The sequence below is a fragment of the Ursus maritimus genome, unplaced genomic scaffold (genome assembly GCF_017311325.1).
Source record: "Ursus maritimus isolate PB19 unplaced genomic scaffold, ASM1731132v1 scaffold_6, whole genome shotgun sequence".
In the NCBI taxonomy this organism is placed as follows: domain Eukaryota; kingdom Metazoa; phylum Chordata; class Mammalia; order Carnivora; family Ursidae; genus Ursus; species Ursus maritimus.
Window position 1 is genome coordinate 20,696,750 of NW_024426774.1, and position 22,402 is coordinate 20,719,151.

Sequence of the window (22,402 nt, forward strand, 5' to 3'; positions counted from 1 at the left end):
GCTCCCTGATGGTGAAGTTGCTCAGAGCAAGAAAGAAACCACCGAGCTAGTGATTTTTTTTTCTCTGGTACTTTGGGAGATTGTGAATAAAAGATAGAAGATCATTTTAATGTGCAAAGAAAAAGAAGTGGTTCAGCAATTCCAAGAGCTGAACCAATGCTGCCTTTTCCAGCTGCATCAGGAGATGTAGAAGTGTTTGCATCACGCTCACTAGTCAACAAAACACACCCAAATACTTGTTATTTGCCTCTCTGTGCTGGAGCATTCCCTCTTTAAAGGCTAAGTTTCCCTTGATCTATAGGTCTAGGCAGTAGCAGAGCCTGCTTTTCTGATTCCAGTTACCTCCCCCCCAAAACAAACTCTGTTTTCTATGCTCCGTAGGGAGCCTTCTATATGCTCCAGGAAGCCCCTCCCCCTTCCCCAGTGAAAAACCCCATGGGTTAGCTCTGGCCCAACTGCCTTTGCAATGGCAGAGCACCAAGTTCGTGCCTTGACCTATTAGTTCAGCCTTGGAACAAGCTTCTCCTTTGGAGGAGGGGTTGCGGGGCAGGGGCAGGGAGGGGTGTGGAATTGGAAGATAAAAAAAACCATTGCTACTGGGATCCCGGCACAACATGGTTCGAGCTGCAGCAAAGCAGAAGGTGGTAAGAGAGTGACTCCCCAAAGAGCTTAGTCCTGACAGAGGCAGGAAGGGCCCATATACTGTCCTCTCCAATGCTGTGATGTCAGCAAATAAATCATATTTTTCTGAAATTTCTTTCCAACTTGCTGAGCATGGCCCTGGTCCATACGGAGACCCTGTGTGCCCCACAGTGGTCTGATGAACTTCTGAAGCACAAAGGCGACATTTCTATCAGGTTTTGTTGCGTTTCAGTACAAGTGCTGGCCAAGTGTGTGCCTGGAAAGGGGTCATAGAATGGATTACCATTAAGTGCCTGGGTTTTATTAGGAAACAAATGGAGGTGACATTACTGAGCATCAAATAATTCCAGATTTATCCAGCAGAATATCACAAATGTCAACAACAAATCACCGTAACCCTTTGAAATACTCAAGCTATGTTTCATCTCCTGCCAAATGTGTATCATGATGCTGTGTCTGTTGGTTAAACCAATGGTCCCAATACCCATATTAACTTAATAGTGAGAGATGTGAAGTCCCACATTCACAATAAAAACAAATGCACATGCTCAGTGGGGATGCTTGGCTGGACAGCAGTTTATGTAAAAACTTAAGGACCTGTGTCGGTAAATGGGCAGTTTTGGTCACCCACGAGGCTCCAGGTGACCCCGGTGAGCTGGCTGTTACCGGGGCCGGGCCTGTATAATTGGAGGTGCGCATGCGCCGCGAACTGGTACCGTATACCCTGAACGTGGGGACTGCTCAGGTGTGAGCGGGAATACTCAAGCACCACGTATGGTGGTAAGTGTCCTTGAACTCGGAATTGAATACCTACGTGGAGGAGTATTCATACAATTAATTAAGTGAATGAAATAGATCTTAAAGATGTTGAGTTTTTAAAAAAGCAAGTTGCAAAAAGGTATGGACAGTCCAATAACATTTGCGTAAATTTTTAAATTCACAAAACAAGCATAGTTGAAGCATAAGCACATAGATGGGAGCAATTATAGCAACCTCAGGGGAGAGGGATGGAGAACAGGGCTAGAACAGGGTAGAGGGCTTTGGTTGGATTGCTTGTATTCCATTTTTTAAAATATTTTTTAAAAAACAGTAAAAAGTGTTAAATCTGTTATGTTTAGACTAGTGGGCTCATGCCTAGGTGTTGTATTATTTTCTGTACTTTTACTGTATATTTGGAATGTTTCATAACTTTAAAAGAAAGTATTTTGAGCACATAAGCATGGCTAACTAAATTTTTTTAAGGATTTATGTATTTATTTGAGAGAGAGAGCATGTGGGGGGTGCAGGAAGGGGCAAACGGAGAAGCAAAGAGAGAATCTCAAGCTGACTCCCCACTGAGCAGGGAACTCCATGGGGCTTTATCCCAGGACTGTGAGATCATGACCTGAGCTGAAACCAAGAGTCGGACACCTAACTGACTGAGCCACCCAGGCACCCCACATGGTTAACTAAATTTTAAATAATTTTTAGCTTCCTCCAAATTTATATTTTAAAAAGGTATTATAAATAAAGTAATATAGTCTATTAAATAAATTTCAGGAAACTAGAGAAAATAAATAACTCAGACTCTCATCACTCAAAACAGTCCTTGTTAATGTTTTGGTATATTTCCTCCCATGTTTTTCCTTGTGTGGGTGCCTGTGTGTTTAAACATACTTCTCAGCATCTTGGGTACACATATTGAATTCTGCCTTTTTCGCTCATTATAGTATCACCCTTTTTCCGTGTTATGACTTAGACTCTGTGAACATCATTTCTGTTGACTTCCATTAAACATTGTCCACAGCTTGCTTAACCCACACCATTTAGCAGAAGACCAGGAACGCTCAGCAGTCACACAGCCCCATATTCGCAAACATAATCCCTTTGAAAGCCTCAGGAGCAGGATTGGGTCGTGCTCTCTGTTGATTTCTACAAGGCTGTTTTGTGTGGGATGACAGTAAAAAGGTCTGTCACATCTGTGATATCACACTCCCAGGAAGACAGAGCTTGTCGGCATTCATCCCGTGGGTTGGAACTGTACGTATTTTAAAGCCAGCTCTGTGTTTATCTTGCCTGAGAGGAGACAAGTGCTTGTACATCCTTGTGCATCTAGCATCTGGTCTGGGCTCCTGAACCTGCAGCTGGGGGAGTATTTGCTGATCCTGTTAAACTCTTGTTTTGAGGCCGGAGGTAATAGCAGAAATAATTATTCCAGATATTTATGTGCCCCTTCCCAGCTCGCAGATGCTCTCACATCCATTGCCACCGGATCTTCCCTGGGCCCCCTCGAGGTGAGGTGCAGAGCGGGCACACAGCTGGCCCTGGATTCCAGCCAGTAAGTGGGAAAGTCAGCACTGCCGTCCGGGGACACCTACCAGAACTCTTCAGTTACTGTCCTTAGACTCAGGCAAGAGAGGCCATGTCTGTCCAGACCCCACTGTCCTCTTCTAGACTCACGGTCCCTAGAATTCCCTAACGAATGGTCCTGAGCACTTCCAGGACCTATGCAAGCTTGAGTCTGTCCTCCTGGGGGTCAGACTACCAGTGTGTGCACGCCTAGGTCCAAAGACAGCATTTTGCAGGGAGTGAGCAGATCTTAGACCCGCAGCCTGTAGGACGAACCCAGGGTCAGGGGTGTGAGCTGGGGCAGGTGCAAAGACTGAAGGCCAACATCCCCTGCTATGTAGCTCAGAGCTGCAAGGACTCCCAAGAGCTCTAAATTCAGGCCTGGCCTTCTCGGCCATATATTTATTTGTCAGAGTAGTAGGGGGATAGAATGTATTCTGTGTAACAGTTAGCTTGATCTTCAGCACATGGACCTCCTTTTCTACTCTTGCTCTGGGACCCACAGATCTTAAGAACAGTCCTGGCTCTCTTATCATACTGTGCTGTTTCCAGGTCCCCCTTTTTCTGTCCAAGGCCACAGACACACTGAGGGGAATGCACAGGAAAGCAATCTAGAACCAATAAAACAATTAAGTGTATAAAATAAAACAATTCAGTGTATAAAATCCCAATATCCGACACACCCCATGTCCACGTGTAAAGGCAAGAAATGCATTTCAGGGCAGAAGAGAGTACAACCACCTGCTGTAAGGATGAATCAGCCTGGCACATCCAGCCGGATCACAAATAGAAGGCAGCTAGTAAAGCTACAATCTGCTGCTCTTCCCCTTCTCCCATTTCCCTGCCCCCCCACCCCCTTCGCGGTTCCCCCTTCCTGTACCGCAGAACTACTGCCCTCTGTTGGTTGCTTTAAGCCATGCAAGAAGTCGGACCCCTGACCTCCTGACAACACAGGGAGTTAGTTGTCTCACTGGCCCAGCCAGGGTCAGCGTGGAAAACCTGTGTTGCAAGAGTTTTCATTTTAATTCTTGTTTGGCCACTGAACTAATTTTTCTTTCAGTTCCCCATTCCCCAGTAATATTTCTGATTTGTGATCAAGGATTTGACTGACCAGAGAAGCATGAAATCATTAAGACAATTTCATGTCCTGTTTTTCTCCCCTACAGAAAACAGAGATAAACAGCGAAAGTCTGGATAAACACACACATTAGGACAGACTTCAGTCAGTCCGTTTTATTCGAGATGTTTCACTTGACTTTCCCAACCATCCAGCAAGGAAGCTAATTTAGGTAAAGCTTAGAGAGGCTAAGTAGCTATTAGAGTAGCTATTATAGGGAAAGCATCTCAGAGAGGTTAAGTAATGTGGCTGAGGTCATCCAGCTGGGAGATGGCGACCGGGGACTCAAATTTGGGCCCAAATAGAAGGACGGGTTTCATCCAAACTTCTACCCATCGGAAAAAGAGAATCACCTATCAGAGCCTTCACAAAGTAGTGGAGCCCTCTCTTAATTATTATTCTATTTTGATGAAGTTTTGTTTGGGAACACACATTAGCCTGGAACAGCCTTTGGTCAATGCTAGTTCTGGAAGCTTGTGCTGTTCACCCAACCAAACTGGTTTAAAAAAAATATGTGTGGGGGAAGTGGATCTTTAATATAGATTTAGTAATTATTCCTGGAGGTATGTTTGTTTGTTTGTTTGTTTGTTTGTTTGTTTGTTTGTTTGTTTTTTACAAGTGAGGCTTTTTAAGAATTTCTCTCTAAGTGGTATCTTGTGGAGATTGTGACTAGGATAATTTATCACTGATAAATCATACAGGGACCTAAAAAGTGCTCTATATCAAACAAGATAAATAGAAATGAACGTAATGTGCTTGGAAAAACTGAAGACATAACCTCCCATGTGGAAAGTGCCTATGAAAACTTTGATTAAAATTGTTTCATGAAGGGGCGCCTGGGTGGCTCAGTCCATGAAGCATCTGCCTTCGGCTCAGGTCATGATCCCAGGGTCCTGGGATCGAGCCCCGTGTCGGGCCCTGCTCAGTGGGGAGAATTCTGCTTCTCCCTCTCCCTCTGCCCCTCCCCGCTGTTTAGGCTCTATCAAATAAATTAAAATTTTTTTTTAAATAAATAAATAAAATTGTTTCATGCAATATGAGAGAATAAAACAAAATGATATATCCAAATTAACACTTCCTTCATTAGGATTTAAATACGTCTGGGTGACTAAATAAATATTATAAATAGACATATTACATTCAACGTTTGGTTGTGTCATCTCTCTATTCAAGATGGCCAGAATCGTTGGCGGTGGGGGGAATCAGCTCTTCGGGAAGGTGACGCTGGCCTCGGGCTCGGGTAACACCCTAAGCGGTTTTTCCAAAGCGCCGAGCCACAACCCAAGATGAGGAAGAAGCAGGTTTGGGTGCTGGATCCACAGTGGCGGTGAGGGTCACACACTGGCTCGAGCGTGTCTGGCTCCTTACAGTTTCCCAAGTGTTGCTGCATTGGCGACTCACAGCCTCTTGCTTGATAGGGTCAGTGGTTGGCCTGAACGTCCCCCCAAGGACCCCGGGCCTCCCTGCGGCAGTGACTCAGATGTGGGAAGGGATGTGACAAGACTGCTTTTCCCGTCCCCCGCAGGCGGCACTGGTTGGAGGCACCACCATGGTCATCGGCCACGTCCTGCCCGATAAGGAGACCTCCCTCGTGGACGCCTACGAGAAGTGCCGGAGTCTGGCCGACCCGAAGGTCTGCTGTGACTACGCCCTGCACGTGGGGATCACCTGGTGGGCACCCAAGGTAACGGTGCTGGCTGGAACCCCAAAAGAAGAATGAGTGCTCTTGGAGGCAGAGGGGCCATTTGGTCGGAGTCGACTAGGGTGGAGTGCTCTCCCACAGGTGTGGGAACCCCCAGCTTAGCCCCCCCCCAAATGCCAGAAGAAAAAACGCTTGATTCCACAAGGGGGTGAGAAGGCTTGTTCTGCTTAATTTAAAGGACCAGTTTTCCAGCAGACACACATGGCCTAAGACCAGAGGCGTGGGGAGCGCCGAGTCCTTGCTCGGCCCACAGCAGCATCTCTGGATGCCAGTGGCACCTAAGGGGGCTGCTGCTGAGTAGCGGGCTTGGCAAGTGTCAGGCTCCAAGGGTCCTATCGTTTTGGTGCTGGAAGGGACAGCGTGGCCCTGAGGGCTCGGAATAGAACAGAGGGAGCTGTCCAGGCTCAGTGCTGCCTGGAACAAATGGACAGGGCCACTTCCTCCCTCTCGAGCCCAGGCCCCGCTCCGAGAGCCCGGAGGCTGCTCCTGGCCGGCTGGCTGAGGCCGGCTCCCAACAGCCGTTTCTCACTTCTGCCTCTGTGGCCCTCCCACTGCCCCAGGCCCCGGGGCCAGGCCCTGGAGTCCCACCTCCTTGCTCTTCCTAAAAACAGATAGGCGTTTAGATTTTGCTTCGTTTCTGGAGTTCTATTGCTTATTACCCCAGGGAAGCAGGCTGGGTGTTTGTTCTTTCATCAATTCTGTATTAATCACCATGTGCCTGTACTTGTGTGGGTGCCCTAGAATCATAAAAATAAACAAACATCGGGGCGCCAGGCTGTCTCCGTCCGTAGAGCGTGCAGCTCTTGATCTCAGAGTCCTGAGTTCAAACTCCACATTGGGCATGGAATCTAATTTAAAAAAAACAAGCATTAAGACATTTTACAAAGTTCTTCAGCTGTGGAGCCTGGCTTAAAGGACCATTCCTTCCCAGATGGTAATTAAAAGCCTCATGGACTTCTGCCCTTGGGTTTTAGCTGTGAGTGTGGGGCTCACCCAGTGTCCTCCATTATTTCCGACCTGGTCCTCGAAGGCCCCCCAAGCCTCACACCATGAAGATCTCCCTCATGGTATTGGGTGAAGGCACAGACCACCCTGAATGTCAGTTAGCCCTTACCACAGGTGGGGGTTTTCTTTATTTTGGACACCCTCCTGGGTGGATGGACCCTACCCCGAGCCTCTCTAGTCCCTCCCCCTGAAGTGGGCCTGGAATAGAGCGTCCATTCCGATCCTCAGTCACATCTCTAGGTCCCCGGAGGTTGTGGGGACTTCCACGCCTCTAGAAGTTCAAATTCTTTTTTGTTATTACCAAAAAATTTCTATCTATAGATTTTAAAAATGGGAAAGAAGCCCATCATCTGGTCACCCCCCAACACAACCAGTATTGTAGCTTATTGCCTTCCAGTTGTTTTTTTTTTTCATATGTGCTTTTCACACAGTAACTCTTTCATGTAAGTGGGAGCGTTCTCGGTTTGGCTGCACGGTCTTCATGACCATCAGGGCAGTGGCCACCTCACATCCTGCCGAGGAGATAAACCTCACTTTATATTCCTATTGTCAGACCAATGTTGCTTCCATTTTTTCCTATTATAAATAATATAGGGATGAATCTCCTTAGTCACGTAGCTTTGTTCATGTTCCTAAATTAGATTTTCCCCTGGGTCTCAGGATTTGTTTTTATTTTATTTTTTTTAGATTTTATTTTTAGGTAATGTCCATGCCCAACCTGGGGCTTGAACCCACAACCCCGAGATCAAGAGTCACACGCTCCACTGACTGAGCCAGCCAGGCACCCCAGCGCTCAGGATTTTTAGCATTATTGTGCCTTCTTTGTAATACCACTTCCATTACGAGGGCAGGGGGCACAGGCCGTGGGAGTAAAAGATGTTAGTGCATTTACCAAGAAGACTGGCTTGGAGTCAGAAACACAGGACACGCCTCTGGGACAGCAGAAGCAAGCCTGGACAGTAACAATATAGTTCCTATGTTTGTGTCACACTTGACAGTTTTCAAAGTACTTCTGCATCCGTTTGCTCACGTGACCTCACAGCAGCAGCCTGTGAGGAAGTGAGATGCTGCGAGGTGGCGGGTGGTCATATGGTCACTCCGCCAACTGACCCACAACTCCTCCATCCTGGGCCGGCATCCGCCAGTCAGCCTCTTGAACACCTGTACTCACGTGGCATTGCTTTGCGTTTTGCTCTCCAGGTGAAAGCAGAAATGGAGACACTGGTGAGGGAGAAGGGTGTCAACTCATTCCAGATGTTCATGACCTACAAAGACTTGTATATGCTTCGGGACAGTGAGCTGTATCAGGTGTTGCATGCGTGCAAGGACATTGGAGCCATCCCCCGAGTCCACGCTGAGAATGGGGAGCTCGTGGCCGAGGCAAGGCAATAGAGAATATTGGGGAGGGGGGAGGCTGGGGCACCAGTACAGACAGTTCTCAGGGGGATTCCTGAGCAGCCATCACCAGCCCATGCTTTTGTTCAGACAAAATAAGTTATAAAAGAAAGTGTGAGATGTTGACACCCCAGATGACAAATCTTAGGCCAGAAAATCCAAACTTGTCTACTGTCTGTAAAACAAAAATCTCTTTACAGTCCAAAATGGTTTCTGAGTCTTAGATAATGAAATGATGTCTTCGTTCTAATGATAGGATATTTAAATTCCATTATAGCAAAAGAATTTGGAGCACCTCTAAGAAGTATTTCTAATGAGATTTGACATCAAAATAAATGAGAGTCAGCTCTCTGCTTTCCTGTTACCCCCCCACCCCCACCCCAGAGGAGCTGAGATATTATTAGCAATCTCCTCACTGGTGGATGAGCCCCTTTGTACTACTGGAAATTAAATAGGACACTTGGGAAGGGTTAATCTAGGTGTTGCTGGAAGCTAGAGATTTGACTAGACTTTCAGTGGGGGCAATTCTGACTTTCAGACCGACTGTCTTGGATGTCCCAAAATTACACAACTGTAATTTTAAGAGGAAAAAAAATGTTCAATCCTTATGAAGTGAGACTCAAGACTTATTGCAAGGGAGCCCAGTACTGATTCTGTCCTTTCTGGAAGATGAATACTACAGAAGTGAGAAGAGTAGCAAGCCTATTGGAATGGGCTGTGTCCAGCATATTTTAGTGCCCCTGGGGTTTGTGATTTTCTCGTATCTGCATGGTTCTCTCAGGTTTCTGTCTTTTATTCAGGGTGCCAAGGAGGCGCTAGATTTGGGTATCACAGGCCCAGAAGGAATCGAGATCAGCCGCCCAGAAGAGGTGAGGAAAACTTTCTGTGCCTCTTGTCAGCTTCTTTCCTATGAATTCACAGAATCTTTAGGATAGAAGAGACATTAGCAAATATAAGTTATATATTATCGCTTTCTCCATGGGTGAAATTCTCTTCCGGAAGCTTTTCAGGGAACAGCCTCCTCCCTGCTGAGGCTGACGTGGCCTTGAGCTTCCTTGGGAAAGACAATTTGGGGGAAACCAGACCCACCTGATTTGATTCTGATTTCAGGGATCTGAGGGAGACAGCAGGGGTGGCCTTCCCCAAAATTGAACAGGGGGTGGAGTGAGGGGGAGAAAAGACAGAGTGAAAGGGCCTTCAGGTGTTAGAAGAAATTCCAGGGGCGCCTGGGTGGCTCAGTAGTTAAGCGTCTGCCTTCAGCTCAGGTCATGATCCCAGGGTCCTGGGATCGAGCCCCGCATCAGGCTCCCTGCTCGGCAGGAAGCCTGCTTCTCCCTCTCCCACTCCCCCTGCTTGTGTTCCTTCTCTAGCTGTCTCTCTCTGTCAAATAAATAAATAAAATCTTTTAGAAAAAAAGAAAAAAAGAAATTCCAGACTATAAGCCAGTGATTCAGCGTTTTCAGAATGAGATCCCTCTGAGCATCTGAGGAAAACTTTGGACCCTTCCCACCGGAAACCAGAGGCACACTCATGTGCGTGCTCTCTGCCCCTTATTACCCTGTGACCCACGCGATGGTAACGGAAAGCCCTGCCATCCCTCTGCCCTGTGGTTTTATCCTTGCTCGGTGTTGCAGGGCGTCCACACACATCCCCGATAGTCCCCCTCCCTGCTAGAGAATTCTGCTCCGGAGGGCCCACACTGGACAAATAATGCCTTCTTGTCCTGTGACCCTGTTCAGACATCCTCCGCCATTTCTTGAGGAGAAAGCTATTTTCCATTTCTTCAGAGCCTTCTCTGAAGGCGGAGTGGTGGCTGGATGTCCATGAGAGACGAGGAGCCAGAGATAGGATGTGAGGGCACTGCCATCAGTCAGACAAGGCCCTGAGCGTGCCTGTGAGAACAGGAGTAGGCGGGTAGACACAGGCCTGGGCTTTGTTCAGTTATCGGAGAGCAAGAGCAAGGCTTTGACTGTAGGGTATTAATAGCATGAGTCAATACTGTCATCGTCTACTGGTTAAAGGCTCCACACCGGGGGAGAGTTTGCTCTCTGGAGGACCTTTGGCAACGTCTAGCGATGTTTTCAGTTGTCCCACCTGGGCTGGTACTGCTGGCATGTAGTGGGTAGAGGTGAAGGATGCTGCTTCAGGAGCCTGCGGTGCCCAGACAGCCCCCACCGTGAGGAATTACCTGACTCACAACGTCCACAGTGCTGAGGTTCGGAAACCCGGGTCTGGGTTAACTTCCAGTGCGGTGTTAGTGAGTATGGTTCCTTTGCTGCCATGCTGAGGTGGCTGTGGAGAGAATACACCAGAAAACACAGAGATGGGATTCTAGGTTTCCTTCTGCTTTTGTTTTGTTGCCTTTTATTTGAGGCCTGAGTAGCATCGAGCGAGGATATGCCTGTCGTACTAACTCCTCAGATTCTCTCGGTGAGCAGAACGGCTGGAGCGTGGAGCTCCTGGGCTGCAGCCCCTGTGGGTGCGGTGGACCCTTCCGCCTCTTGTGTTGAATATTCCAGCACTTTCTACAAAGTGGGCTCTTGAGCAGATGTGGGCTTACTTCGGAGAGATGGTGAAGCTTGTTTCCTTCGTGTCCTTTGTTTCTAACAGCTGGAAGCTGAAGCCACTCACCGAGTTATCACCATTGCAAACAGGGTGAGTAGACCCCGGCTTGCCCTCAACCCATTCTTGACTTTGGGATCAGAAGCTAGACTCTTCAGTCTACACGGCGGGGTCCCATTCTGCCCTGGCTGCCAACACCATGCCTGACTCGCAGGGCCCCAGAACCGTTGGCTGGGTGAATGCTGTTTGTTCCCACAGACCTGGCAGAAGTCCTTTCCGCCAGCTCTCTCTCCCACCCCCTTGAGCTTGCTGAGTCTGGCTTCACCGCTCAAGTGGAAATGGCTCCCGTGGGCGGCAGGTGCCTCAGAGCCACAGAGCCTCCCTGCGATTGAACTCTGCTTCCGGTAGAGGAATTCGGTAGATGTTTGCTTAGAAAACCGTGATTTAAACCTCTGCCTCTGGACCACTTAGAAGTTTTCCTTGGTATCGCTCAGGGTCTGGGGGTGCAGACACAGTGTGGTGGTGGGAAGCGAGCAAGGGTTGTGAGGCCTTTACCAAATACAAGCTCTCAGCATACACAAGTCACTCAACCACTCTGATGCACTATTTTGTTATCAAAATCAGAGTGGTAATATTCCTTCGCACGGGATGGTTGTGAGGCTCAGAGGGGGCAGAGCAGGAAAGGCACTTTACAAACAGCCAAGCGCTAGACCAAGGTTATTTCCCCTTCTAGAAGATCAGCATAGAGTTCAATTTGCTCAGAGAATCTGAACCCTCACGTTTTCTAAGTGTGATGCCTGGACCAGCAGCATTGGCATTTGTTGGAAGTTTAGAAATGCAAATTCTCAGGCCTGTGCAGACCTCTTGAATCAGAAACGGAGGGGTAGTTGCCCAGCCATCTGTTTTAAATAGCCTACCCCTGATTCTAGGGGGCACTCATGCTCCAGAACCTCTCCTCTGGAAAGACATGGACTCCCCCCAAGGGTGTAAGCCTGAGGGGTGGTGTTAGGAACAGCAGGGGAAACACAGAGGTTGGAGGCCCGGCGGATCTCAGAATTAGCGAAGTTGTGCCAAGCGCACGCCGCGTTGGGCCAGTTCCTAAGCTCTCTGTCCTCTCATTTTGATGAGCAGAGAAGGCGTCAGAATAACATTTGGGAAAAATTGTCCATGAGCAATTTATAAGTCTGGGCGCTGGACAAGGACATCGTTTTACTGGTGCAATGAGAGTTACAATATCAATTACTCCCTGACAGAAACTTACTCCAGAGTAAGGAAAGATCTGAACAGCACAAGGCCAGCTTCCTGTTTTTTAGCTTAAACATATGCCCAGAGGAGCGAAGCCGTGGACCATTGCCGTCCGGCTAATCGATACTATAATCCAGGTGTCCAAGACCAGTCCTGTCGGACGTAGACTCTGAACCCAGAACCTCCTGTATTCTGTTTCCTGCCCAGGGTGCATTCTCTCTGCCGATAAAACTGCCCTCACCCGGCGGGCTTTGTCATTTTAGATATGGAGTATAATCCACGACTGTCTCTAGGTCTTCACACTCACGAACAGAAAACAGTCGCTTGTTTTATGTTGTAAATCATCTTGATTTCGGCCGACATCCTGCCCTGACATTCGCACTGGGCTCTGCGGCTGGGTGCTGCCTGCCTCCTCCCTGCTTCACACGGTCCGTGCTCTGGCCGCCAGCCCCGCGTTCCCGGTGGAAGACCCTCCCGCCGAGAGTGGGGCTGAGAGACACAGGGGGAGATGCCGGGGCCAGGACCGGTGTGGCTGGGGCTGTGCTCGTGCGCGGCAGGTGCGTGGGCTTGATGTGCTCTCCTTCCCGCCGGGTTTCCTTATTTAGACTCACTGCCCGATCTACCTGGTCAACGTGTCCAGCATCTCGGCCGGTGACGTTATCGCAGCTGCTAAGATGCAAGGTGAGTCCTGGGGCCAGAATGGCCAGTGCGCATGTGTGGTGGGATTGCAGCCCTCCGGGGCCCGCCAGCCCAGTGTATGCCCTGTTCTCTCCTGTCACCGTCGGAAGCGCTCTGCACTAGCCTGGGTTCAGTGCCTTAGAACCAGTGTTTTCCTCTGCACGAGTATCTGTCCCCTCCCCTGGGTCTGGTCAAATTTTCCAAGTTTTCAGGCAACTCATTAATTGCTATCTTTTTTGGTCTCTTGGATTTTACTAGCGGTTGCCTTGGTAACCGACATAAAATCCTGGACCAGTTCCAATGGACATTTCAGGGGATGCTTGGGAAGTCCCTGGAGGAATAACAGCATATGAGTCCAACTTCCATCGCAGCCCTGTCCCCAGCACCCTGTGTACAAGCCCCGGGGCACCTGTGTGTCTGCCGTTGCTGAGCACCGGACAGCGCCTGGAGGTTTCTGTATGTGGTCTCTGCCCGGCTCAGGGTGCCGGTGAGGTCCTGCTAACAGGAGAAACAAAGGCACGGTCACAGACCTGGGGATATGAATCAGAGCAAGGGTTCCCAGCCCGTGAGATCTCGCTTCCCGCCTCTCCCCTAGTGGGAGCCCCTTGCGTGTCCCACCTGCACTGTTGCCCCCTTCCCTCCCAGCAGTGCCCCGCAGCACCAGTGCTCCAGCCAAACCGTGCTCCTCCAAGCGCCCCTCGGCGCTGCCCCTCCTCGGCAGCCCTCCCCTTCTCTTCTTGCCTGGAGCCAGCCTGGTGAGATGGAGCACTCTGGCCTTGCTGTGCACTCAAACACCCTCGTGAGCTCGGACAAGTCCCTTCCTCTCTCCGACTTCGGCTCCTTCACTGAGGACCATTCAGAGCCATGACCTCTCGGGTCGCTGGCTTCGTAGTTACGGTCTGACCTTTCTTCTTGCAGGGAAGGTTGTGCTGGCCGAGACCACCACGGCACATGCCACGCTCACCGGCTTGCACTACTACCACCAGGACTGGTCCCACGCGGCCGCCTACGTCACGGTGCCTCCCCTGAGACTGGACACCAACACGTCCACCTACCTCATGAGCCTGCTGGCCAAGTAAGACACTTGCGGAGAGCGCTGTGGCCCCAGAGCGCATTGTTACCCCGTAATAGCGGCCTTCCCAGCGATCTGTAGCTCTTCGCGGTGGTGCTGTAGCGGCCCCGCATCCGACTTAGAGCTCATTTCGTTGTGCCCGTGGGATGACTTTGCCCTTCTCCAGAGCCCGTCAGCTAATCGCCATCCCATGGGGCTTCCCTGACCACTTGATTTGGAGTGAGAGCTTCTGACGTGTAAGAGCCAAGAGCATATAGAAAAGTGTGAACGGTGGTGATTCAGAATTTCAAGGGACATTGCTTTTTACGCTGAAGACCACTGCAGGGCTGTGGGATGTGTCCCAGAATATACGTGGGCCTTTCTGTCTCTTCGTTTTTCACTCTCCCTCCTCAGTGTTCTGCACGTGTCTCCCTCCTTTCTTTCCTCTTTTCCCTTTACCTTCTGTCCTCTCTCCCTCTTTCCCCTCACCCTCCCCTTCCAGATCTCCTTTCCTCCAGTTTCCTTTTGTCTGACACTACTTTTCCCACGTGATCCGAATCTAAAGGCAAAGGTTTAACCAACAGTCTGAATTCAGAGGGACACAAACACGAAAAGCTTTTGTTTCGTCCCAAACTGTTTGCAGCTTCTTTCCTTTAGTAACATTTTGGGTAGAATCCGTTGCTTTCTCTCCCTTTTGGTGACTAAAGTCCAGTCTAGTTTAAACATCCATCTCCTCCCTTCCCCGTGCCCAGTTCGAGGCTGGGGGATTCTTCTCCAAACCCAAACACCAGCCTATACTCCTGCTTCTCAGGCAGAAAGTGACTGTCCTTTGGGGCCCTCCCTGGGCAGGGCACATGGCCGGTGTGGGCTCTCTTCTGCCTCCCTCACACAATCCCCTGCTCCGGGAGATGGAGTCCAGCTTGACCTCTTCCTCCTGCACCTTCCTAGCTTCCAGAACTAGTGGTGTCCCCGCAAACGAGGACCCTGGAAGGCAGCTCAAGTCTGGTCACCTTCTACAGTGTCTCGGGCCCAGCAAGAGCTCACCCAGCTTTGCCACTTTCTACAGTGGCAGGGTAGGCTGTCCCCATCCCACTGGCTCTCCTCACTCAGGCTCGGGGTGGGTCCACCGATTTACCTCCCAGGCAAATGCCCACTATGATCACCTCTGTTCTCCGTGGGTGAACCTGTTGGAATGTGCCTTCCTTGACTGCTAGGAGAAGGAGTAGGGAAGGCCACTCAAACCTAAAAGTAAAAGGGAAGGAAAGACCACAGGACTCTCCATTCTGCAACACCTCAGTCTCCCTGCCTGTCCTCTGCTTTTATACACCTGGGAGTGTGGCTAGGCCTCTTCTCTTCTAGGGGATGGTGGGGCTAACTGAGGGAAGTAGCCAGCCCCGGCTGAAGGCTGCTGTCTTTAGATAACAGGGCACTTATTTTATCCACGTCCTTACTTTCCCATCCTGGTTGCCAACAATTGGAAAATTCCCACTCAACGTTCTGCTGTGTTAACACTTTAAAGAGGGGTGTGAGGTGCAGTCAGTAAGGCCTCAGGGGGAAGGAGGCCCCTAGAGGGGCAGTCTGCGCACAGCACAGCACGGATTATTTTCCATCCCTGGGATGCTGAGCAGCCGCCGCCCTTACGGGTTGAAATAAACCAGGGAGCACGAGAGAGGAGAAATGGCAGATCAGCTCTTACTTTTAAAAATGCTCTTCAGGGGGGCTCCTGGGGGGCTCAGTCGGTTAAGCATCTGCCTTCGGCTCAGATCATGATCCCAGGGTCCTGGGATTGAGTCCTGCATTGGGTTCCCTGCTCAGGGGAGAGCCTGCTTCTCCCTTTCCTCTGCTGCTCCCCCTGCTTGTTCTCTCTCTCTCTCTGTCAAATAAATAAAACCTTAAAAAAAAAATGCTCTTCAGGGGTGCCTGGATGACTCCGTCTAAACCGACTCAATCTCAGCTCAGGTCTTGATCTCAGAGTCGTGAGTTCAAGCCCTGCATTGGCCTCCACGCTGGGAGCAGAGCCTACTTTACAAAAAAAAAAAAAAAGGTTTTCATTGGGAAAAACCAGCCTCCTTTTCATCATTATCAACACAACAAAAACAAACAAGTATCCAGAGCCCACTGTAATACTTTAGGCTCGGTTCCAACGTCAAAGAATCTTTTTTGAAACACCTCTGCTTGCCGCAGGCAATTTTCCTGGAAGATCAGAAAGTGGTAAATGCCCCCATCCACCCAAATTCAAATAGGCTGGGGGGAAAAGAGTATCGTTAATTGAATGATTTAAGTTTTTATGTCTAGCTTATTTTTAATTTAAATTATGTAAATAAATTCTCTCAAGTCAAATTGTAATTTCATGTGAACTGCTTTGAGAATAGTTTGAATCCCTTTTTAAAATCAGCGCATGTTGTGAAAGTGTGCAATTTTATAGAATTTGGAGCATTGTTTTACCATTTTCGTGAGTTACAGGAATTTACGGTTCCTTTCATTTTGTCTTTGTTAGGACGCATTGTTGTTGGTAATTGATATTGTACAAAATACTTGATAGAAAACCCGGACACCAGTTAGCATGTCCCTCTGAGAGAACGTGTGCTGCTTCGTCACGATCTACTTTAGGTTATGATTTCTTGTGTTTCTTTTTTTTTTTTTTTAGATTTTATTATTTGACAGAGAGAGAGACAGCCAGCGAGCGAGGGAACACAAGCAGGGGGAGTGGGAGAGGGAGAAGCAGGCTCCCAGCTGAGGAGCCTGACGTGGGGCTCGATCCCAGGACCCTGGGATCACGCCCTGAGCCGAAGGCAGACGCTTAACGACTGAGCCACCCAGGCGCCCCTAGGTTATGTTTTCTTATATATCAGGGTAAAAAGCACAATCTATGGATGGGAGGATTTATCCTTTATTTAAAATCTAATTTCTTTTTCCTTTCTTTTTTTTCTTTTTTTTCTTGAAGTACAGTTGACACATGATGTGACATTAGTTTGAGGTACAATAGTGATTTGGCAGCTCTCTGGGTTACGCTGGGCTCACAGGCGTAGCGACCATCTGTCACCGTCGACACTGTGGCAGAGCCACTGACTGTATTCCCTGTGCTGGTGCCTTCCATCCTGGTGACTTACTCATTCTAGAACGGGAAGCCTGTACCGCCCCCTCCCCTTCGCCTGTTGTGCCCATCGCGCTACCCCCCTCCCTTCTGGCAACCATCAGTTTGTTCTCTGTGTAAAATCTAATTTCTTAAAGGAGCCAGAAGTTTTTTCATTTGACTATGTAAAATTTTAAAGGACTTCACAAAACCAGTCATGTTTTAAACTTTAAAGAAGTTGGGTTGGGTGTGTCGTATCTCCTAGATTCAGGGCAGCACCTAGGTGACCTCAAACGCCCTTCTGGAGGGGGTGCCTGGGTGGCTCAGTCATCAAGCATCTGCCTTCTGCTCAGGTCATGATCCCAGGGTCCTGGAATGGAGCCCTGCATCGTGGGGCTCCCTGCTCAGCAGAGAGTCTGCCTCTCCCTCTCTCCCCCTCCCCCACCCAGGCTCGTGTTCTCTCTCTCTCTCTCTCTCAAATAAATAAATAAGAAACCTTAAAAAAAAAAAAAAAACCCTTCTAGAATGTGACCACATTCATTCATACCTGCCCCAGGGGCACCTACTTGTGTAGGAATCTCTTTTGAAGGTGGGTGCTCGGTAAGACTTGGTTAAAGAATGGGAGTTGAGTCCCTCACCCTCAGCTGGTGACTCTAACAGGCAGTCCCTTGCTTCACACGGTCCTGTGCTCTGGCCGCCAGCCCCGCGTTCCGGAAGACCCTCCCGCCGAGAGTGGGGCTGAGAGACACAGGGGAGATGCCGGGGCCAGGACCGGTGTGGCTGGGGCGGCGCTCAGGCGCTGCAGGTGCGTGGGCTTGATGTGCTCTCCTTCCCGCTCGGGGTTCCTTATTTAGATCTCACTGCCCGATCTACCTGGTCAACGCGGTCCAGCATCTCGGCCGGTGACGTTACGCAGCTGCTAAGATGCAAGGTGAGTCCTGGGGCCAGAATGGCCAGTGCGCATGTGTGGTGGGATTGTCAGCCCTCCGGGGCCCGCCAGCCCAGTGTATGCCCTGTTCTCTCCTGTCACCGGCTGGAAGCGCCTGCACCAGCCTGGGTCAGTGCCTTAGAACCAGTGTTTTCCTCTGCACGAGTATCTGTCCCCTCCCCTGGGTCTGGTCATTTCCAAGTTTCAGGCAACTCATTAATGGTTATCTTTTTGGTCTTTACTAGCGGTTGCCTTGGTAACCTACATAAAATCCTGACCAGTTCCAATGGACATTTCAGGGGATGCTTGGGAAGTCCCTGGAGGAATAACAGCATATGAGTCCAACTTCCATCGCAGCCCTGTCCCCAGCACCCTGTGTACAAGCCCCGGGCACCTGTGTGTCTGCCGTGCTGAGCACCGAAGCGCCTGGAGGTTTCTGTATGTGGTCTCTGCCCGGCTCAGGTGCCGGTGAGGTCCTGCTAACAGGAGAAACAAAGGCACGGTCACAGACCTGGGGATATGAATCAGAGCAAGGGTTCCCAGCCCGTGAGATCTCGCTTCCCCCTCTCCCCTAGTGGGAGCCCCTTGCGTGTCCCACCTGCACTGTTGCCCCCTTCCCTCCCAGCAGTGCCCCCGCAGCACCAGTGCCCCAGCCAAACCGTGCTCCAAGCGCCGCGCGCCCCTCCCTCGGCAGCTCCTCCCCTTCTCTTCTTGCCTGAGCCAGCCTGGTGAGATGGAGCACTCTGGCCTTGCTGCACTCAAACACCTCGTGGAGCTCGGACAAGTCCCTCCTCCTCCGCACCCGGCTCCTTCCACTGAGGACCATTCAGAGCCATGACCTCGGGTCGTGGCTTCGTAGTTACGGCTCCGACCTTTCTTCTTGCAGGGAAGGTGTGCTGCCGAGACCACCACGGACATGCCACGCCACCGGCTTGCACTACTACCACCAGGACTGGTCCCACGCGTGCGCCACGCTGCCACGGTGCCTCCCTGAGACTGGACACCAACACGTCCACCTACCCATGAGCCTGCTGGCCAAGAAGACACTGCGGAGAGCGCTGTGGCCCCAGAGCGCATTGTTACCCCGTAATAGCGGCCTTCCCAGCGATCTGTAGCTCTTCGCGGTGGTGCTGTAGCGGCCCCGCATCCGAATTAGAGCTCATTTCGTTGTGCCCTGCGGATGACTTTGCCTTCTTCTCCAGAGCCCGTCAGCTAATCGCCATCCCATGGGGCTTCCCTGACCACTTGATTTGGAGTGAGAGCTTTCTGACGTGTAAGAGCCAAGAGCATATAGAAAAGTGTGAACGGTGGTGATTCAGAATTTCAAGGGACATTGCTTTTTACGCTGAAGACCACTGCAGGGCTGTGGGATGTGTCCCAGAATACATCGGGCCTTTCTGTCTCTTCGCTTTTCACTCTCCCTCCTCAGTGTTCTGCACGTGTCTCCCTCCTTTCTTTCCTCTTTTCCTTTACCTTCTGTCCCTCTCTCCCTCTTTCCTCACCCTCCCCTTCCAGATCTCCTTTCCTCCAGTTCCTTTGTCTCGAATACTTTTCCCACGTGATCCGAATCTAAAGGCAAAGGTTTAACCAACAGTCTGAATTCAGAGGGACACAAACACGAAAAGCTTTTGTTTCGCCCCAAACTGTTTGCAGCTTCTTTTCCTTTAGTAACATTTTTGGGTAGAATCCGTTGCTTTCTTCTCCCTTTTGGTGACTAAAGTCCAGTCTAGTTTAAACATCCATCTCCTCCCTTCCCGTGCCCAGTTCGAGGCTGGGGGATTCTTCTCCAAACCCAAACACCAGCCTATACTCCTGCTTCTCAGGCAGAAAGTGACTGTCCTTTGGGGCCCTCCCTGGCAGGGCACATGGCCGGTGTGGGCTCTCTTCTGCCTCCTCACACAATCCCTGCTCCGGGAGATGGAGTCCAGCTTGACCTCTTCCCTCCCTGCACCTTCCTAGCTTCCAGAACTAGTGGTGCCCGCAAAGAGGACCCTGGAAGGCAGCTCAAGTCTGGTCACCTTCTACAGTGTCTCGGCCCAGCAAGAGCTCACCCAGCTTTGCCACTTTCTACAGTGGCAGGGTAGGCTGTCCCCATCCCACTGGCTCTCCTCACTCAGGCCCGGGTGGGTCCACCTCACCGATTTACCTCCCAGGCAAATGCCCACTATGATCACCTCTGTTCTCCGTGGGTGAACCTCTTGGAAGTGCTGCCTTCCTTTGACTGCTAGGAGAAGGAGTAGGGAAGGCCACTCAAACCTAAAAGTAAAAGGGAAGGAAAGACCACAGGACTCTCCATTCTGCAACACCTCAGTCTCCTGCCTGTCCTCTGCTTTTATACACCTGGGAGTGTGGCTAGGCCTCTTCTCTTCTAGGGGATGGTGGGGCGTAACTGAGGGAAGTAGCCAGCCCCGGCTGAAGGCTGCTGTCTTTAGATAAAGGGCACTTTATTTTTATCCACGTCCTTACTTTCCCATCCTGGTTGCCAACAATTGAAAAATTCCCACTCAACGCTCTGCTGTGTTAACACTTTAAAGAGGGTGTGAGGTCAGCGAAGGCTCAGGGGAAGGAGGCCCCTGAGGGGCAGTCTGCGACAGCACAGCACGGATTATTTTCCATCCCTGGGATGCTGAGAGCCGCCCTTACGGGTTGAAAACAAACCAGGAGCACGAGAGAGAAATGGCAGATCAGCTCTTACTTTTAAAAATGCTCTTCAGGGGCTCCTGGGGCTCAGTCGAAGCATCTGCCTTCGGCTCAGATCATGATCCAGGTCCTGGATTGAGTCCTGCATTGGGTTCCTGCTCAGGGAGAGCTTCTCCCTTTCCTCTGCTGCTCCCCTGCTTGTTCTCTCTCTCTCTGTCAAATAAATAAACCTTAAAAAAAAATGCTCTTCAGGGTGCCTGGATGACCTCGTCTAAACCGACTCCTTGCCTCAGGTCTTGATCTCAGAGTCGTGAGTTCAAGCCCTGCATTGGCTCTCCACGCTGGGAGCAGAGCTCTACTTTACAAAAAAAAAAAAAGGTTTTCATTGGGAAAAACAGCCTCCCTTTTCATCATTATCAACACAACAAAAACAAAAGTATCCAGAGCCCACTGTAATACTTTTGGCTCGGTTCCAACGCCAAAGAATCTTTTTGAAACATCCTCTGCTTGCCGCAGGCAATTTTCCTGGAAGATCAGAAAGTGGTAAATGCCCCATCCACCCAAATTCAAATAGGCTGGGGGAAAAGAGTATCGTTAATTGAATGATTTAAGTTTTTATGTCTAGCTTATTTTTAATTTAAATTATGTAAATAAATTCTCTCAAGTCAAATTGTAATTTCATGTGAACTGCTTTGAGAATAGTTTTGAATCCCTTTTAAAATGCGCATGTTGTGAAAGTGTGCAATTTTATAGAATTTGGAGCATTGTTTTACCATTTTCGTGAGTTACAGGAATTTACGGTTCCTTTCATTTTGTCTTTTGTTAGGACGCATTGTTGTTGGTAATGATATTGTACAAAAATACTTGATAGAAAACCCGGACACTAGTTAGCATGTCCTCTGAGAGAACGTGGTTTCGTCCACGATCTACTTTAGGTTATGATTTCTTGTGTTTTTTTTTTTTTTTTAGATTTTATTATTTGACAGAGAGAGAGACAGCCAGCGAGCGAGGGAACACAAGCAGGGGGAGTGGGAGAGGGAGAAGCAGGCTCCCAGCTGAGGAGCCTGACGGGGCTCGATCCCAGGACCCTGGATCACGCCCTGAGCCGAGGCAGAGCGCTAACGACTGAGCCACCCAGGCGCCCTAGGTTATGTTTTCTTATATATCAGGGTAAAAGCACACTATGGATGGGAGGATTTATCCTTTATTTAAAATCTAATTTCTTTTTCCTTTCTTTTTTTCTTTTTTTCTTGAAGTACAGTTGAACATGATGTGACATTAGTTTGAGGTACAATAGATTTGGCAGCTCTCTGGGTTACGCTGGCCACAGGCGTAGCGACCATCTTGTCACGCGACACTGGCAGAGCCACTGACTGTATTCCCTGTGCTGGTGCCTTCCATCCTGGTGACTTACTCATTCTAGAACGGAAGCTGTACCGCCCCTCCTCCCGCCTGTTGTGCCCATCGCGCACCCCTCCCTTCTGGCAACCATCATTGTTCTCTGTGTAAAATCTAATTTCTTAAAGGAGCCAGAAGTTTTTTCATTTGACTATGTAAAATTTTAAAGGACTTCACAAAACCAGTCATGTTTTAAACTTTAAAGAAGTTGGGTTGTGTGTCGACTCCTGTGATTCAGGGCAGCACCTAGGTGACCTCAAACGCCTTCTGAGGGGGTGCCTGGGTGGCTCAGTCATCAAGCATCTGCCTTCTGCTCAGGTCATGATCCAGGGTCCTGAATGGAGCCCTGCACGTGGGGCTCCCTGCTCAGCAGAGAGTCTGGCCTCTCCCTCTCTCCCTCCCCCCACCCAGGCTCGTGTCTCTCTCTCTCTCTCTCAAATAAATAAATAAGAAACCTTAAAAAAAAAAAAAAAACCCTTCTAGAATGTGACCACATTCATTCATACCTGCCCCAGGGGCACCTACTTGTGTAGGAATCTCTTTTGAAGGTGGGTGCTCGGTAAGACTTGGTTAAAGAATGGGAGTTGAGTCCCTCACCCTCAGCTGGTGACTCTAACAGGCACCTCTTCGATCTGATC

The 22,402-nt window shown here is 49.7% G+C and overlaps 1 protein-coding gene across 1 annotated transcript in view; it reads left to right on the plus strand.

Moving 5' to 3' along the window:
* The window catches only part of DPYSL5 (dihydropyrimidinase like 5), a 94,249-nt gene that overhangs the window by 58,332 nt on the left and 13,515 nt on the right, over positions 1 to 22,402 (plus strand). Inside the window, exons 3-8 of the mRNA XM_040623003.1 lie at positions 5,613 to 5,771; positions 7,995 to 8,174; positions 8,990 to 9,058; positions 10,800 to 10,844; positions 12,602 to 12,677; positions 13,593 to 13,749. Of these exons, the coding sequence (XP_040478937.1) occupies positions 5,613 to 5,771; positions 7,995 to 8,174; positions 8,990 to 9,058; positions 10,800 to 10,844; positions 12,602 to 12,677; positions 13,593 to 13,749 (686 nt within the window). The remainder of the gene's footprint in view (positions 1 to 5,612; positions 5,772 to 7,994; positions 8,175 to 8,989; positions 9,059 to 10,799; positions 10,845 to 12,601; positions 12,678 to 13,592; positions 13,750 to 22,402) is intronic.